The following is an 18,108-nucleotide window of genomic DNA, read 5'->3' as shown; positions in this document are numbered from 1 at the left end:
AGGACGTAAAGCTTGGAATGAGTCTGTGAAGTGTACCTCTTGTTCTGCACATCACCTGTCATTGTGTCCTCTCCAAACCCACTGATGTCACCTTGATGTCCTCTCTCATGTTGTCAGAGGGTGAGTGGAGTGAAAATGATGAGCCAGAGTAGACCTTTGAAACACTACTGCTGTTTCATAGCGCTGTTAGTGTCCAGACTGCGTTCTACCGTTTCAGTTTTCTTGTCATTTAAATTTTTTTTTTTTCCAGTATTTGTCAACATAAGAACCACATAGAGGGCAATATTTATCCTACTGTACACCTCTGCTTTTTTGAACTATCATTCAGTTATTTACAGCTACATAGGTTTGATCTAAATGCAGTCATATTTGGATGAGATACAGAAATAAAAAACTATTTTCACCTCAAAATGCCTAAGAAGATCTCTCAATGTTGTAGCAAGCTCATAAGAGCCCCCCTTGTTATCTTTGTGTGGGTAAGATTAGATTATTGTCTCTCCTAGATATTTGGCCATTATGTTAAGTAAGCTGATCGATTCAAATGAATAGTGAAAGACTTCCTGAGTCTTAAATTCAATTAATTCTGGTGTAGGGATCTATAAAGACATATTCCTGGTGTTGTATGCGCATCCAGTGGCGTACTAGGTGACACTATAAATTCCTGTGGTTGCTGTGTTTAAATTTAATCTTCCTCTAAAATACAAAGATGCCTTTAGAGACAAGCCAAATGAAACTCAGAGTCCAGCCTAAATTTGAAGCTATTACTTTTTTTTTCCCTCCATGTTTTGTCTTTGTAAATTATATTGAATCGAGGCCTTGCCATACATTACAGTCTCGCTTGACAGAGAGCAATCAAAACAAATGTATTTTTTAATTTCCTTCTGATCATAACCATTGATTGTATCAGATCCTCCTGTTTATTGATGCATAATATTAAATCTCCTTGAGTTTATTCCTGTGAGAATTTGTCATGATTCATTCAAAGAGCATCTCCTCAAGTCACATTGCTCAGAAACACTGTAAGTCAGGTTAAGAGAGTTACTGTTTCATTTTTAGATAGAAGAAATATGTCTGTATAACCCACTGACTGCACACACAATTGTGCATGCTGACATTCAAAGCTATGATAATGAGCACGGTAAACATTACACTTTCCTGTTAAATATCAGCAGCACCACACACTACATCCTCCAGAATGATCAGTTTCCCTCTAAAACAATTTCAGCACAAACTGAACATTATAACCTTCATGAAAGAGGATTTGTAAATAGGACTGTTATATTAGACTGCATTCGTTTGAGCCAGGTGCGGAGTGTACCTAATAAACCAGACAGCTGAGTGTATATCGATCTTTAAAAAAATAAATAAAATAAATAAAAATGATTATTTTATTTTATTTTTTAGTATTGCGCTTTTTTAATGAACAGCATGGACGCAGTTCTTATTAATGTATACATCCTTAGCTTAGCCCAGCCCAGCAGAGGCGCTAGTCCTTGTACTATTTTTCCCATCAGCCTGTGCGACATCCTCAATAAAAAGGCCTTGCGCGCTCTGGTCCTTCCTCACTCTCCGGCTGTCTGACTTGCAGGTATGTTTCTTGGTCTTTGACTGTGGGTGTTGCGCTGTATCGAAGGTTGATAATCAATATTCAGCTGCTGATATATCTTGGTACTTGTCGTGTTTGTTTTTACCCTGCTGGATTTGTGCTGTTGTTTTGGTCAAATGTTTTATCTCATATAAAGTAGTGAGCTAATGCTAGCGGAGTTAACGTTAGCAGCAGCAGGCCTCAGCCACGTGTTGTGTCTCACATGTTGAGATACTGAGCTCAGTGCAGCATTGCCCCATGATTATATGATGATATAAATGTTGGTAGGGACATCTGAGATAATGTGAAGAAATGCCAACATTTCTGACAGCATGGGACACTGGCTCAAATTTAATTCAGGGATTTTTTTTAAGTTAGCTGCGCTACTCCTGCGTTACTAGCTGCAAGGGGTTGTAGTATTTGACGAGATTTAACGTGTGTCCGATTTATAGTAATCGGCATAGAATTGCATCATTTTAAACCAGTCTGAGTACTGAAGTTTAAACCGTGAATTTCCGATCTGTGTTTTGCAGGGTTGTCGACAAAATCTTTGTAGAATGGAGGATATCAAATGGTAAGGATCCAGTAATAGCACTTTAATGATTATGTTGGTAATTTTCACTGAGTTTGGATTTGTCGTGTGATAACTTGAGTCTAGGTTTTTCCACTTAAGTACGGTGTTCGAGAGCTTCGCAGCTAACGTGCTTTTCTTTTCTCAGGTTCAAATTGACCTGTCTACATTTTAGCAGTCATCATTCATTATCCTGGTAAGTTTTTCTTTAAACTGTTCTCCTTTACTCTTTACTTGGAGTCACTGATGATTTTTTTTGGTTATAAGAGTAGTGGACAGAAGACATTTCTGAGAAATTTTACCTGAGACTTCTCTATTAAATCAGTGCTCTCTGCTCTTGATTGTACCAGTGTAACACTAAGATGTGTTTGTGTATATCCACAGGTTTCAGGAAAGTCCAAAAACATGAAGGAAGCGGAGAGGATGAGGTAAGGCTCAGCTTTTCTCCACGTGGCTGGCAAGATAAATTGATGCTTCTCTGAGGTGTTCCTTTTGCCCGTACCTGAGCATTGGATTTTTGATCCACATTGGCTTTTCTCAAAACTGCCCTCAAAAAAAAAAAAAAAAAATGTCAGAACCCAAAGTGCATCATTTGGTTCCTGCAGTCTTTGTGCACTACAGATTTGTAGCATTTGAAGTGCAGCTATGAAGTCAAAGCACATGTTACACACCCCAGCGAAGCATCGGTCTGCCTGCTATCCTGCATGTGACTCCTGTGCTGCTGTGATGATCTTTATTTGCTACTCTTGACGAGCTGGATGACGATACTCAACCACCATGTTAAACTATCTGAGGCACTCACAAATTGATGTGTGCAATCTTTAAGATTGTTTTGATTGCTTATTTATGTTCTGTCTCTGCAGGTGTGGTCATGTTGAATGAATTGACTGCTTGACAAGATCCTAACGGGTAAAGAACCAAATTTTATTTGGCCTAGTCTCCCCTAAACAAACTGTCAATGATGATTTTTGTTTTAAAACAATGGGAATCTCTCTGAAAAAGAGTGAAAGATTACTTTTTTCTGATGCAGTGCTAATTTTAAAAAATACTTTCACATTTACCTTTTTTAGGCTTTTATTAATGTGTGGTGTTTGACTTGCAGATGATCCTCATGGATGTGCATGGATCTGGCATGAATGTTCTTGGAGCAGATGCAGGTGAGTTTTTGCCTCGGAAGTTGACATTTTGAGAAATCAGTCTGGTCTGATGCAGTGATGAGTGCATAGTTCAGCAGATAACTGTGACGAAGAAAAGTGTCTTTCGCTCCTAACTGATGTGTCGGAGACACTGACCTATGAGGCTGCTTCACTTCTGAAGTGATTTTAATTTTTTTTTTTTTCTCTGTTCATTTTTCAGGAACAGAATTGTCTTTTATCCAGAGGACCAAATGAAGGTGAGTTGAAAGGCTGAAGACACATGATCTTTAATGATGCTTGACACAATGATGATTGCATAGTTCAGCAGATTAAACTGTGACGAATTTCTATTGTCTTTCGCTCCTAGCTGATGTGTTGGCTTTAACTGTCTTTATCTCTGAATTATTTAAAACACTGTAATAACAACTCCTTTCTTCTCACCAGACATATCTTTGCTGACAGAACCTTCACTGCGCTGTTGGTAAGTGTTACATTCAGATAAACACTGCAGCTAGGATCATTCAGATGTGATGAATTCGAATCAGGTCTCTGATCCCTTTGAGGAAATTGGTCATTTTATTCTGATCTACATTGTTATTGGGGGAAAGAGGAACTTTTTTTTCTTACATTAACTGACATTACATTTATTCTGACTTTGCAGAGCAAATGGGACTCTGAACAGCCATGTGCACAAGATGACTCAAAAATATGGTGAGTATGAAAGTGAAAAGCGTTTCTAGCTCCTCACACCCAGATGACAGTGGAACAAGTCATCTTTAAGATATATGATGCTGCTTAAGTTTTATAAGATGATAAAGTTGCAGAAAATTGATATCAAAACTGAACTCCGCTTCATCTGGGTCTGAAGAGCTGCACATGTACAATAGTGGGGGTCTTTGCTGTTGTAGTGAACCTTGTGTGATCCCTGTAGTCTGGCCTGTGTGATGACAACATGAAAACTGACTTAAAAATCATGAAGTCTGTTATATTAGCTCTAGCTGACGTGGTCAGTGTAGACATTTTCATCCCAGTGTTTCATGTGCGTATTCAACTTATGCTTGTCTGTCTTCCTCAGGTTATAGTCACTTACTCTGGGTCAGTTGGAACATCGGAGACAAAATCAGCTGAGGTGAGAATTCAAAGACTTGCACGAGATATATAACATGACTTTCATGGGTTCAGTGATGTTCTAACAAATGTCTGACCTGAACTTTTAATGTGGACAAAATCTATTACTGAGTAACCCATTGAATTAAATCTTAATCAGCCAGCCACTGACTTGTAATAAGGTTATTTCTCTCTCCACCTCCAGGAAAGAGCTGCATCTCTCAGACTGACCTTGGTAAGCGTCAAAGTCCTTCAACTACAATTTTTGAAAGCCAGTCATCAGCAAAATTTCTGATAGAAATTGCTCAGCAGCTACTAAACTCAAAAGATGAAATTGACCACTCTACCTGTGATGAAAAGATTCTGCCAAATGATTCCTCTTGATTATAACCCTTACCGTTCCATTTTTTTCTGAGGCTGTGTGGTCATGAAACATTTGTTTTCTGCTGTGTTGAGTTTCCCTACTTTTATTTTAATGAGAAATCTCTGTTCCCCCAGGAATGCAGATGTGAAGTCCCCTGGCCCTGAGGAGAAAAACCTAATACCCCCTTTTGTTCTGTTCCACTAAAGCCAGTCTGAATATCCACACCTACAGTTCTGGTTCAGGATAAATGAAGAGGAAATTATGATCTTTTCCAGATTCTGTTGTGGGTCGTAACTTGATCCTGTGGACAACCCATGAGTATCAAGAATGTATTATGTTATTAGTTTTTTTGCAACACTGTGGCAATAAATACTAAAATACTATGCCCGAGTGTGTGTTCTTGTTCAGAGTACACTCTGTGTACAAATGAAACGTGCACTGTTTACTTTTTTTTTTTTTTTAATATAATGGCCCAATCTCACATTGCAAAACTACGTGAATAAGCTGCATTTGAACGCAGTCATGATGGCACATTAATACAGTAGTACAAGCTGATCAATGAATGGATAAACAAACGAGGTTTTGGCTAGCACGTACTGTCTCTGTAGAGCCAAAGTCACCACCGGAAGTGATGTAACTGCGCTGCTTTGCATGGGTTTTTTTTTTTTCTCACCAGGAACCCGATTGAAGCACATACAGCGAATGTTGGCTTTATTTGTAATACCTGTGCACCCCTCGGGGGCGGCTGCATATGCGAACATATTAAGTACAGTAAAATGAACCACTCTCCCAATTTGCTTTTACCTCATATACGTAGAATAAAGTTTTAATAAATGTCTGAAGACGGTTAGTGACCTTCCTTTTGAAGACGGGCGGAGCTAAGTGACCGCCCGCAAGCGCCGCTCATAGGAGAAAAACAAGCGCCCCTCCTTCGTTGCCATCTATAGTGGGGAGAGGAGGGCATACCCCGCACGGTGCAGGCCGCTCGCAGACGGCCTGGGCCAAATAAATGGGAGAGGAAAACCTGGACTTGGTCTTCAGTCTCGTCTTGAGCGCCTCGGATCAACCTCTACCCCGATGTTTGTGCGGTGGTTTCTGCTTCTGCTCGGGGCTCTGTCCACAGAGGCGGACTTCTTCCACCTCGACAGCATCTCCAATGTCTCCACTTACTATTTTAATTATATTTATTGCAATATTTGGGAGGGGGAGTGTCAGCCACACCAAGACGATGCTACACAGCAAGGTAGGTAGGAGACGAAATGAAACAATAGGGGCTTTAAAATGATTTTATGCAACTCAAGCTATTCACAAGCTATTAAATAATGCTAGTCACATTTTTTTTCTAGTCTGTCCAGTATGCATGTCACAGAACCCTCCATAGCTTGACTTATAGTGTTGATATATTACTCAGTGGTTACAGCAATGCTATATTAAAAAAATATGAATTGTGTTGCTGTGGATGTGAGCAGTTCCTACCAGGGACCTATGGGCAGGTTTTCCCCAGGACTACATCAGCCTGCTACATCAGTGGTACTGTAGCCTGGGCCAGTGCTGTGAATCTGGAGACTGCAGGATAACCAACAACATCACAGGTATCACACTCCATCCAGCTGAGTGGTGGAAACTATCTGCTTATATGGCCCAGTTCATGTGTGATGATGAGCCGGCAAGTATAGGTACTGTCTCTGGACATCACTGTGGATCACTTCATTTAATCTTTTACGTGGATTTTTCTTTATAATTCAGTGTCTGTCTTGCGAAATAGTCAACACTTCACACACTAGAACCCACGATAGAGGATCATGTTAAATTATCTAAATATTATCTTTCTTATTTCTTCACCTTTATTATCAGGTTTCTTTGTGCTGCCTGACTTAACACAAAACATGTTTAATTATCAGCTTTCATAAAGAGGATTGGACTTCACACATTTAACTACTTCCTGTTGGCCCTGTCTGTTTTAGAGTAGTTATAGATTTACAGTTTATCATCTGTGTTCAGTCAAACAAAGGTGACTTGTCACAGTTTTTATAACACTGAAATCAAGAATAAAAGGTGCTTTAATTGTCTTACTTTTCACTCTAAAACTTCAAACAGATTGTATACCTTAGACAGGACAGTAGAGGTGCAATGTTCACCAGCACTAAACATTTACATAAAGTGTTCTTCTTGATGTGAATACGTCCCATGCCCTTACAGTAGGTTGTAACCATAGATTAGGTCAGATATTTTAATGGTATTTTGCACCAGGTCGGACTGACATTGACGTGTAGTTCAGGTTTGAGTGACTTATCCACCACAAGAAGAACAAAATGATGAAGGAAGTGAAGGATACTTTATTATTCCATTATTTTGGTTACATTTAGATTTAGATTCTGAACTTGATTCAGAGCAGAACTTCTACTTGGCTTCAATGAATTGCAGAGATATGCTGGAAACCTGTGAAGTGTGTAAAAACAAGCTCAAACCTCTTGGAGAAGTGCTTTGCTCTTTAGCAGGGTTGATGTATTTGCACCCATACAAGGTCAGGAAGTTTAATTCCATTTATCAGCTGTTCACTAGCTGTACCGTTAAATACGTGTAATTTGACAAAGAATATAAGACATGGAACACTGTCACAGAATACTTGCTGTTTGTGGCTTCAGTTGAAAAATAATCATTGATAATCTGGGCTTGGCCGCAGTAATTTGTGAACAATTTCTGGTGCTCCAGCAAAAAACAATGTAAAGACTACAGAAATTATAAGGCTTATAAAATAGGTGACTTAAAGTGTCCTGGATTAGGTGCATCAAAAAATGCTGGTATTTTGGTAGAGCACCGCATCATTGCTGAGATTTTTCTTCATCTGTCACTGTCATTCAGAAGCTTGCACTTTCTTCTGTGCAAACATGGTGCAGGTCTGTCGAGAGACCTGCAGACGAAGCTCCACGGGCAGCACCTGGCTCAGTCCGTAGTCCTGAAAGCCATCCAGGGTTTTATCAACAACCCAGAGTCCAACAAGCCCCTCACCCTCTCCTTCCATGGCTGGTCTGGCACCGGCAAGAACTTTGTGGCCCGGATCATCGCCGATAACCTGTATCGTGACGGGGTGAAGAGTGAGTGTGTCCGTCTGTTCATCGCCCCGTTCCATTTCCCACATGCCAGACTGGTGGACACGTACAAGGTAAGACATACAGAGCCCACTTGGCACAGATTCAGCCGTTCTGTGCCAGGAACATGTTGGCGGTGTTCTTGGGACCCCAGTTTGCTTAGTTAGATTAGTTTAGTCTGTGTTTTGTAATTCATTGCATGTAAGATAACGATCACAGTTTGGATGGCTGCTTCAATTCAGACATTGATCCAGCAAGCACATGCATGGCTTTTTGGAACCTGGCATCTGTCCAACCAGGGCACAGGTGCCAGAGTGGTCCCATCTAAACATATTCTTTCACAATCACTCCAGTAGATTTCCAAATTATGTTGACACAGCATTATTACTCAAAAGAATCCAGACTCAACAGAGTATGGGACACAGGATAACCTTTAAACTGATACTATCAGAATCTGCAGAATTTGTAAATGTTGGCTCTGAATTCTGAACATATCCGCTGTGTCTCGCCAGGGTGCCCCCTAAAAATGATAACAGATCACAAGATTTTTGCATAATAAGGATCAATAACAAAAATAAAAATAGCAAATTCTTTTCAATTATGTTTTTTTTTTCTTTTTGACTAAAATACAATGGAAATTTTTCAGGGAAAACCAAAATAAATAAAAAAAACATGTTAAGATTTTTGACTTTGTAGTGTGGTCTTTCTCTTTGTATCCAGGGCCAGCTGCGAGAAGCGATCCGGGACACGGTGTTGCGTTGCCCTCAGACTCTGTTCATCTTCGACGAGGCTGAGAAGCTTCACCCAGGCCTTATCGATGCCATCAAGCCCTACATGGATCACTATGACAATGTCGATGGGGTCAGCTACCGCACAGCCATCTTCCTTTTCCTCAGGTTGGTCCTTTATTTCAGGCTCATCCTGTCTTCTCAAGCTGGGTCAGAAACTTGCTACCACTCAGAGTGTATTGCACCTCTGGCCCAGATACTCTGATAGCTCATCTGTGATGAAGGATGTTTCTTCCGTTCTCTCCATTAGCCCTTTTTATGGATTTTTCACGCTCTCAATTACTCATGTCCAATTTCTGCTGACTGATAATCTGTTTGGTCTAACTTAGAAATGCATTTTTCACTACGATGATATGATTTGGGAGAGGCCTGGGATCACTAAAACACTAAAACTTAAAATTTCACTGAAATTAGCATTTGCTTTTAGAGAAAGCATTGTTGAAGTATGGAGCTAATGTATTTATTTCCACAAATTATCTATATTTAACAAAATATATCTTTTTGCTGTGCCTGTTGTCTCTACAGTAATATTGGTGGGGCAACGATCAACGATGTAGCGCTAGACTTCTGGCACTCCGGTCAAAATCGAGAAGACATCGGTATGGAAGACCTGGAGCATCGACTACGAACTGAAACTATGGAGTCTCAAGGTATGCAGCAGTGCTGTCTTGAGCTGTCTTTTATTTCATTCCAGACAGGAAGTGAACACATTTCTTGTATTTGTAAAGTTACTCTACTTACTTTGATTGACCAAAACTATTAGCTGAAAAGTGCACAGAGCCTCAGACGGTGATATTGATTCTCAGCGGGATCAGTGATACTTTCACATTAAAGCAAGCTTTTTCTACCTTCATATGAAAATATTTGTTGGTGGAAATTGTTTGGGAATTTGGAATCAATTTCCCCCTGTGGTTATCTCTCTCCCAGGTGGATTTGCGCAGAGTGAGCTGATGTCCGGCCACCTGATCGACTTCTTCGTGCCCTTCCTGCCTCTGGAGTACCGCCACGTCAAGCTCTGTGCACGGGATGCTTACGCAGCCCGAGGTCTGGAGACAGACGAAGCTACACTGGATGAGGTGGCCAAGGCAATGCTGTATGTCCCCAAAGAGGAGAGACTGTTCTCAGCCCAGGGATGCAAGTCCATACCCCAGAGGATCAACTTCTTTCTCCCCTAGAAGGAGAGACCGACAGAGAGAGCAAGAGAGACCTGGAGGAGTTGTGAGATTGCTTTACCAGCCCATCTGCATACAGAGCCACAGAGGAGATGTGTCTTCTCTTCTCTGCTCTGCTCTACGTACTCTCCTCCCCCCCGACAGATGCAACATGTGTCCGTCCAGGTCCCTCAGAGAAGGCCAGACAGCAGGACAGGTCCAGCATTAAGAAGGGAAAGCAGCATGGCTCATCCTGCAGAGGGCTGTAGTGCCGCAGGAAATGTGTTCATGCAAGACAGCCATCATGTGCAGTGTGGCTGCTCCCCTCTTCACCTGCTTGGTTTGAATCCTCACAGTGTCAAGATGAAGAAGGGAAGAAGATGGTATTAATGGTTTGTGCAGTGTATGTCATAGAGGACATGTTATCATGTCACATTATTTATGTCTGTTCACCCTGAGTTGTTTTTTATGTTTAGATAAGGTCATACTTCATGTGTTAGTATTTGTATGTCAGACACTGTGCTAACATTAGCACTGATTATTTATTGACATCACTTGTGCCATATTTGAACATGTTACTGTACCTGATTATTTTTGTGGAGTTCTGTGAGCCATTTACTGGGCTTGTTATGAACATTAAATAGCAGTGTGGTGTGAACAGTATGGCGTGTGTAAGAACTAACAGCAGTGATGGAAATGTTACTTGAAGTTGTTTGTGGAAAACATGCAAGACCAGGTGTGTAAACCACAGAATCTATTTGCAAGTCAGCTTTGTTTTGTGTAAATGGGTTTAAGAATAAGGCTTTTAATAATTTATTTTTGATCTCAGTAATTTCAAGAGAGTTTGTGTGAACCTGATAAATGTTTTATTATTATAATCATTGGTTAATATACAGAATTTTACATTGTTACTTTGGGATTCATTGACTTGCTTTGTCTCACACATACTCACAGGTCTGAGTTGGTGTGCTTTAGAGATTTTGCTTTCTAAAGCTCAAAGGGTCACATCACAAGAAGAACGAGGAAAGAATGATCTCAGATATTGTTTAAAGAAAATAAACACCCACAGTGAACCAACTACAGCTGTTTTTATTTACTTCATTTGTCAAAAAACACTGGTATGAGCTTCTTAAATATGAATATTTGCTGGTTTCATAGTTTTATATAACAGTAAACTCAACACCTTTGGATTTTTGAAAAAATCAAATTAAAATATCTGGTTGGGCTTTGGGGAATGATTATGGGTGTTTTTCAGCTGTGTTCTGACATTTTATCTACAAAGAAATCAATCAGTTAATAAAGAAAATAACTTTTGGATGTATTGATTATGACAATAATCACTGGTTGCAGCTTTACAGTAATTTGATTTTCTGTGTGTTGATTACTTGACATAGAAAAAAATGAAGCAGTTTTGTAAAAACACACTGTCATACTCTGACACTACAAATGACCACATTATGAACAAAAACATTTAATGTTTTAAAGCTAGATTATGACCTCTAAAAAGACTGGGGAACTAAAATGAAGAACCAGAAACAATTTATATTTCTCATCAATTGGTGCAAATTTCTAAGAAATCTGCTATTAATCAAGTTATGTTGACAAAATGATTTGGAATAAACCCCTTGGGTTCAGGGAGGCCTGATCAGTTGCTTGCTTTGCCCAGTTGGTGATCCAGCCTTGGCTCCACATCACAAACATTGAGAGTGGACTTTATAGTTTGGCAGGAAACTTGTGTCTAGCAGTTAAACTTCTGGAATAAATAATATTTTCACACAGAGAGAAAATGAGTAGATGTGCTTTTTAAAATTCTTTAGTCATTTATTTATTTGTCCAGAAAATATCAGACAAACTGCATTTCAAAATATCTCTTTGAAGGGTATCTTTAAAAGTCAGCACATCTGTTTCACAGCTGTTCATGTCAAGTTATGACACTGAAGTTAGCTTCCAATTCAGCAATTAAGGGAAACTTAGCTGCATGTCTTGTGGTGCAGGAAATGGACTGGACTACATTAACCAAGAAAACCTAAAGACTGCTACAGATTTGTGAAATCGTTTTTTTTTTTGTACATGTCTAGGTATGGTGATTTTTGATTGAGACCAATTCTCTGTGCTCCGAGTGGTAATAAAGTAATGAAATTGTTTTTTCTTTTTGCATTTTGACAAACAGAATAAAGGTCTGATACTGAATCTGATACTGTGGTTAGACTAGTCTATATTTGGCAAGTTTGGGTAAAGTGGTTTATGATCTAAATTTGGTCTGATGTGGTCTGGTGGGGAAAACCTACCCTTAACTACCTTGTCGGAAGCTAATTCTGGCGTCGTTGGCCTCATACACGTTGGAATAACTCATATATTTATTCGTGTTATTATTATTTATTCGTGTTTATTGTGATTTCTCTCTCTCTCTCTCTTCACATTCACCCGTTGCGCATCACCCTTCCTTGGTTGTGTATCAAGCAAACGCGTGGTCTGCACCCATTGGCTGCAGCAACTATTCGTCCACATTTACTCTCCTGTGATTGGCTGATTGGCGAGCTAGCGCTTCCTTATTGAGGTCTGAGGCCGACGTCCAATCAGATTCAGACATCTGTTCCGAGCCGAGAGGCGAGCGGTAGTCGCGGCGTCTCGGCACTTCTCACTGTACCATCACTGTATGACAGACTGGACCGATAAACAGCTGCTGCTGCATCGAGCAGACACATTATATAGACTCATTTGTGTGTGTGTACTTAGGTAGTTTTTCATTCCACGGGGTGCTTGATCTCGTCACAATGACAGCCCTGTCGCTGCTTTTGGTGGCCTTGTCGGCCGCTTCTGCCCTGGCCGAGTCCACTGTGTATTTCCGAGAGCAATTTGAAGACGGGGGTGAGGTCCTTTTACACACAACTGTGCCTTCATCATTTAACTGTCTTTGTTGTAATTTGTTGAAACTGTAAACTGTATCAGATATTACAGCACTGAGAAAAAACGGTAGACGGTAGACTAATTCTGTTGAGGTGTCGGCTAAATGAATGAATTTATGATATGATCTTATGATTTTACTTACATTTCTAAGATGCACTGTCTGCTTACTGCTCCGCTGGACATGAATTTAGTCTACATGGCTGCCATTCATCTATGACCCTTATCTCCCCTCCCTTCCTCCTCATCACACCCGCTCTGCCTCCCCATCCCCCTACAGCCCCCCGCCCCCCTTCCCCCGGTCATTCACTGTTCCCCTCCTTCACCTATCTGTCCTCTTCTTTCATCGCCAGTCTCACTGCAAACACAGTGTGGATAGTGAAGGCAGCCACATAATGCGTTCCCCGGCAGCGTAACACATTCCCACCTCACCTGCATTGGCAGCATGCGAGTCTTTTTAACTGTGAACCTAAACTTGTTTGTGCAGATGCCTGGACGAGTCGCTGGGTGGAATCCAAGCACAAGTCAGACTATGGCAAGTTTGTCCTGACGGCGGGGAAGTTCTATGGAGATGCAGAGAACGACAAAGGTGAGTGGAAAGGTTGACTTTTATTCTTACACTGTGGATCTGTTATTCCTGTGCAAGACAGTTAACCGACTGATACAGCACAGTGTGATGCTTGCCATTTCCCTTAATTCTTTAGCTTTTAATGCAACATTTGCTAGTGGGTCAACACTAAGGAAGCACTCTGTACTGAAGGTGAGACCCGTCCTTTAACAGGCGTTACATGATGTTAGTCCAGAGAGTTTGGGCACTAAAGCCAAAATGTATGTGTGCATTTCTCTCTCTCTCTCTCTCTCTCTCTCTCTCTCTCTCTCTCTCAGCTGGAAATCAAAGCAAAGAGGACATGATGGACATTTTTTTTTGGAGTGGCACCGGAGACACTGTCCTAGTCACTGAGCCTTTGGTCTCATATGTTGTTATTATTTTGACATATTCTATGCAAATGCATTTATTCTGAATGGAGGGCTTCTAACTGTGATTCTGAAAATGTTCCTGTGTGCCAGTGAAATCACCAGAGTTGCAGTCAGAGCATCTCAGAGTTGCTCCATTATTCACAGTCCATGGAGCAGCTCCAGTATTTGTTTCTACATGACATCATCACAACAGTCTCTCTCTGTGTTGTTAGACTTTAGAAGGGACTTGTTCATATTCACAAATTCTAACTAACCTGTACAGTTTTATAGAAACAGCATGGATGATTTGTGCTTTACTCCAGATTCTTCCTTAATACGGACACATTGCAGTAACACTGTTTGCACTGCAGGTCTGCAGACCAGCCAAGATGCCCGCTTCTACGCCTCGTCAGCCCGTTTTGATGATTTCAGCAACCAGGGCCAGCCTCTAGTCATCCAGTTCACTGTGAAACATGAGCAGAGCATTGACTGTGGTGGTGGCTACATCAAACTGTTCCCCTCTGACCTCAGCCAAGAAGACATGCATGGAGACTCTGTCTACAACATCATGTTTGGTAAGTTTAGAGACGTCCCTCTGTTAGGCCAAAAGATTCTGTCTCCTATGAATATTCCTCAGTGATAACAGTACAAACAATCATGTTATGTTTCAGCATAGTTTTACAGCTCTTAACTAAGTTGTATGCACAGACAACCTCACCCCACTTTCATGGATTTGACATATTCCTCACCTCCTTTCCCCCGTGTTTTTGCTTTGTTTCTGCTCTTAACGGAAGGACTTGATTATACATTTTCGCTTCTTTATTTGTGGACTCATTCAGGTCCTGATATCTGTGGCCCTGGCACAAAGAAGGTTCATGTCATCTTCAACTACAAAGGCAAGAACCATCTGATCAACAAAGATATCAGATGCAAGGTGAGACATCAATAAATGGGTGTTTTTTGTTTTGTTTTTTTTCATATTTCATTTAGAAATGGCAGAAGCTCTTTTTAATTCCCGCTGCATGCACATGTTGATTGTGGAAAGTGTGGTGTATTATAAACCCATTATATCTAAATCATTCATGAATCAAACATGGTCACAATAGGTGCTAACATTTCCTTTCTGCCCTGCAGGATGACGAGTACAGTCACTTGTACACGCTGATTGTCAACCCTGACAACACTTACGAGGTCAAGATCGACAATAAAAAGGTTGAGTCGGGCAATCTGGAGGATGACTGGGACTTCCTGCCTCCCAAAAAAATTAAGGACCCTGAAGCCAAAAAGCCAGAGGACTGGGACGACAGGGAGAAGATTCCTGACCCTGACGATAAGAAACCAGAGGTTAGTCACTGTGAGCCACACAAGGCATCTGTTTGTCTTTTCCATTTTCTTTTGTCTTTTTCATCTTTCTTTTTTCCATTTTTTTTCTCTTTTCCCCTTTTTCTTTAACAGAGAGAATTCACTTAATTTCTATGAAACCCATAGGTCTTTTTAAAATGTTTTTGATAAGTGTCATATGATATGTGTGTGTATAGGACTGGGACAAGCCTGAGAACATCCCAGATCCTGATGCTAAGAAGCCTGATGACTGGGATGATGAGATGGACGGTGAATGGGAGCCACCTATGGTCACCAACCCTGATTACAAGGTGAACAGCAAATGATTATTTCACACACACATGCACACGTTCCAGTCTGTGGTTTACACTACTGCTGTGTCTTAAATAACTCTCCAGTTGCTACCTAATGTACTATATTTCCTTTGGGCCTTTTTATTGGAGTCCCCAAATTCTCAGCATAAAATCTATGCCCTATAAAAAAAACCCTTATTAAATCTAACAGAAGCACACAACTTTTAGTATAAAAAACAAAACTGTACAGTATTAGATGTGAAAATTACATCTATGCAACACTGCACCTGTTAGTGTTGAAGTAGTGAATTAGGGAGTGATTTTGGACACTATGTTGTTTCACTATGAGTAAAACTTGAACTTTAATTTTGTTGTGTTAATAATTTATAAATAAATAATTCATCAAATATTAAGTTTTACATCATGAAATATCTCAATCTGTCCGTCAGCTGGCATGTCATAATTATTCCAGGGAAACTTCTTAATCAGCAGATGTTTTAGCTTTTGTGATTCCTCAGACATTAACAATAATCCCTGGCTTTCTGTGTCTGTTTGCGGTCCACAGGGTGAATGGAAACCCAAAGAAATCGACAACCCTGCCTACAAGGGCAAGTGGATCCATCCTGAGATTGACAATCCAGAGTACACAGCCGATTCTGAGATCTATAAATACGACAGCATTGGTGTGATTGGACTGGACTTGTGGCAGGTAAGAATATACCGAAGCCGACTCTCTTATTTACTGCTCAATAAAGAGTCAGTTTCCTGAAATTAAGAACAGAAAACTAGTGTATACATTTTAGTTTAATTATATTCAGCCAGGAAAAGGAAAGCTTTGCTTGCACACTTTGCTGTGTCTTATTATGAGATGGAACCACTACAAAGTTTTGTTTGTAGTTTGTCCACAAGTGTTTCATTTTTTTCTCAGTCTGTGCAAATTGTTTGTTTGTTTCATATGAAGGGCATTTCTTTTCTTTTTTTTTTCTTTTTTTTTTGTAGGTCAAGTCTGGAACTATTTTTGACAACTTCCTGATCACCAATGACCCAAACCTGGCAGAGGAAATAGGCAACGACACATGGGGTAAAACTAAGGTGAGCCCAAAACTTGTGTCTTTCACTAGGTTACGCTGCATGTAACCACATGTCCTGTTCATACATTTTTATTATGTACCAGTTTACAAACTTGTAGCATTAAATTAAGTTAAATTATTAAGGAATCATTTATGAATCACTTTCTACTTTGCTTTTTCAATCTACTCCAGGATGCAGAGAAGAAGATGAAGGAAAGCCAAGAGGAGGAGGAGAGAAAGAAACGTGAGGAGGAGGACAAGAAGAGGAGAGAGGAGGCAAAGGAGGAGGATGAGGAGGAAGAGGAGAAAGATGAGGAGGAGGAGGAAGATGAAGAGGAGGGTGAAGAGCAGGAGGAGGAGGACGAGGAGGAGGATGAAGGCACAGACTCTAAACTCAAGGATGAGTTATAAACGTCATGCAGGAACTGCTCAGAAAAGAACCTGACTGTCTGAGTCAGTGAGCCATTGGAACAAGGCTGGTGACTGAGATGATAGACCCTCATGGCTGACACCCTGGGGAGGGGTTGGGTGGGATGCGGTTTTTCATTTGTTTGTTTGTTTACAAAGCAAGGGAATAGGTGAAAAAGGGCAATCGCTGTTCTGTTTCCTGTTTCCATGTGCTACTACTATTATTATTATTATTAAATTAAGAATAGTAATAGAAAAGAATGAAGATGTCATAACAAATGTCAAGACCGGAAACTATAAAACTAAATTGTTCTTCAGTTGTACCCACCAAAAGTACATGAGCTGTTATTTCTGTTTTTCAAAAATCTGGGTTTTAATGAAGTATAATGTTAGGGTGACATGAAAAGCTATGTTTGGTATGTGGATGATGCAAATGCAAATGTTTTGTTTACCTCATGTGTTTTGTTTGTCTTATTAATCTGTCACATCTTTTTGTTTTTGTTAAAGTTTTTGTAGTGAGTCTCAAGTTCCCCTTCACGTTGATCTCAAAGGATTCAACAGGGGTACACGTCGTTATACTGGATATTCTGTCTGCTCTTATTTTAAACTCCTCTGATTCAAACAAGGGTTAATGTTACTGGCACAAGCGTGCATAAGGACTAACACTATATATTTGAGAACCTGTAAAAACAAAAAAAAAAACAACAAAAACAAACAACTTAGGATCGGATGGTCATATGGGGCTCTTTAAGATGAAATCCGTTGCATAGTTTTGTACTGTAAAGTTAACATTTTATCACTTCAATGCACATACTGTCGTCTTGCGTGTATAAATAAACTGTTCTCAAACTCAGATGTACATTAAGAGCACTCCAGTAGCAGAAAAGCTTCCATTCATTTGGTACACATTCACTATAGGTTTACTCATTTTTGGTGTACACGACCAGTTTCCTCACATCTGATGCCAGTATGGCTGTACCTGTGTACCCCAACACACTGTCCCAAACAGTCTGAAAGATGATCCTTTTGTAAAAGATACATTTTTTACTAATGGTAGTAACTGAAGTGGAAAGACTTTTCATGTTGCTGTGTAAAAAAACCCCCAACAAAGACAGGTGGTCTGTCCAATAAAAACAGCTGGAAGAAAAAGAGCAGAAGCGCTTCTCTGTTTCATGTCTTTTAATGTATTATTGCTATATAAAAGTAATATAATGTATTTTGATTGTCTATCTCTGTGGTTATCCCAGGCCTGTGGGGCAATTTTTTTTGTTTCTGTGCTGGCATTTATCTGTGTTATTTATACCTGTGTATTTTTTTATTTTATGTTTTTTGCATGTATTCTGT

General features: G+C 40.1%; 2 protein-coding genes, 1 long non-coding RNA gene and 7 other non-coding genes across 10 annotated transcripts; all 10 read left to right on the top strand.

Moving 5' to 3' along the window:
- The first annotated feature begins 1,535 nt into the window (after nt 1–1,535).
- Nucleotides 1,536–5,146, top strand: LOC121183728. The gene is made up of 12 exons (XR_005894225.1): nt 1,536–1,588; nt 2,119–2,159; nt 2,305–2,352; nt 2,541–2,584; nt 3,020–3,065; nt 3,259–3,313; nt 3,513–3,549; nt 3,737–3,773; nt 3,954–4,003; nt 4,368–4,421; nt 4,605–4,634; nt 4,898–5,146. It is a non-coding gene; the product is annotated as an uncharacterized LOC121183728 (long non-coding RNA).
- LOC121183979 lies at nt 1,841–1,922 on the top strand. Its single transcript, XR_005894251.1, has one exon. It is a non-coding gene; the product is annotated as a small nucleolar RNA SNORD74 (small nucleolar RNA).
- Nucleotides 2,395–2,466, top strand: LOC121183984. Its single transcript, XR_005894257.1, has one exon. It is a non-coding gene; the product is annotated as a small nucleolar RNA SNORD75 (small nucleolar RNA).
- Nucleotides 3,107–3,188, top strand: LOC121183987. Its single transcript, XR_005894260.1, has one exon. It is a non-coding gene; the product is annotated as a small nucleolar RNA SNORD79 (small nucleolar RNA).
- Nucleotides 3,360–3,438, top strand: LOC121183981. The gene has a single exon (XR_005894253.1). It is a non-coding gene; the product is annotated as a small nucleolar RNA snR60/Z15/Z230/Z193/J17 (small nucleolar RNA).
- LOC121183980 lies at nt 3,590–3,671 on the top strand. Its single transcript, XR_005894252.1, has one exon. It is a non-coding gene; the product is annotated as a small nucleolar RNA snR60/Z15/Z230/Z193/J17 (small nucleolar RNA).
- On the top strand, nt 4,469–4,535 carry LOC121183983. Its single transcript, XR_005894255.1, has one exon. It is a non-coding gene; the product is annotated as a small nucleolar RNA SNORD78 (small nucleolar RNA).
- On the top strand, nt 4,744–4,818 carry LOC121183977. The gene has a single exon (XR_005894250.1). It is a non-coding gene; the product is annotated as a small nucleolar RNA SNORD47 (small nucleolar RNA).
- Nucleotides 5,147–5,726: 580 nt separating the features above from the next.
- On the top strand, nt 5,727–11,087 carry tor3a (torsin family 3, member A). The gene is made up of 6 exons (XM_041040924.1): nt 5,727–6,006; nt 6,233–6,355; nt 7,661–7,926; nt 8,573–8,748; nt 9,166–9,290; nt 9,568–11,087. Exons 1-6 carry the CDS (start codon nt 5,841–5,843, stop codon nt 9,813–9,815), a joined length of 1,104 nt encoding a protein of 367 aa, XP_040896858.1. The 5' UTR covers nt 5,727–5,840; the 3' UTR covers nt 9,816–11,087.
- Nucleotides 11,088–12,391: 1,304 nt separating this feature from the next.
- On the top strand, nt 12,392–17,500 carry calr (calreticulin). Its single transcript, XM_041040923.1, has 9 exons — nt 12,392–12,659; nt 13,183–13,284; nt 14,024–14,227; nt 14,492–14,586; nt 14,787–14,996; nt 15,191–15,304; nt 15,852–15,995; nt 16,286–16,378; nt 16,549–17,500. The coding sequence occupies exons 1-9, from the start codon at nt 12,566–12,568 to the stop codon at nt 16,765–16,767; spliced, it is 1,275 nt and encodes a 424-aa protein (XP_040896857.1). The 5' UTR covers nt 12,392–12,565; the 3' UTR covers nt 16,768–17,500.
- The last annotated feature ends 608 nt before the right edge of the window (nt 17,501–18,108 follow it).

The sequence above is a fragment of the Toxotes jaculatrix genome, chromosome 6 (assembly GCF_017976425.1).
Source record: "Toxotes jaculatrix isolate fToxJac2 chromosome 6, fToxJac2.pri, whole genome shotgun sequence".
In the NCBI taxonomy this organism is placed as follows: Eukaryota; Metazoa; Chordata; class Actinopteri; family Toxotidae; genus Toxotes; species Toxotes jaculatrix.
This window is presented reverse-complemented; position numbering and strand designations above follow the sequence as displayed.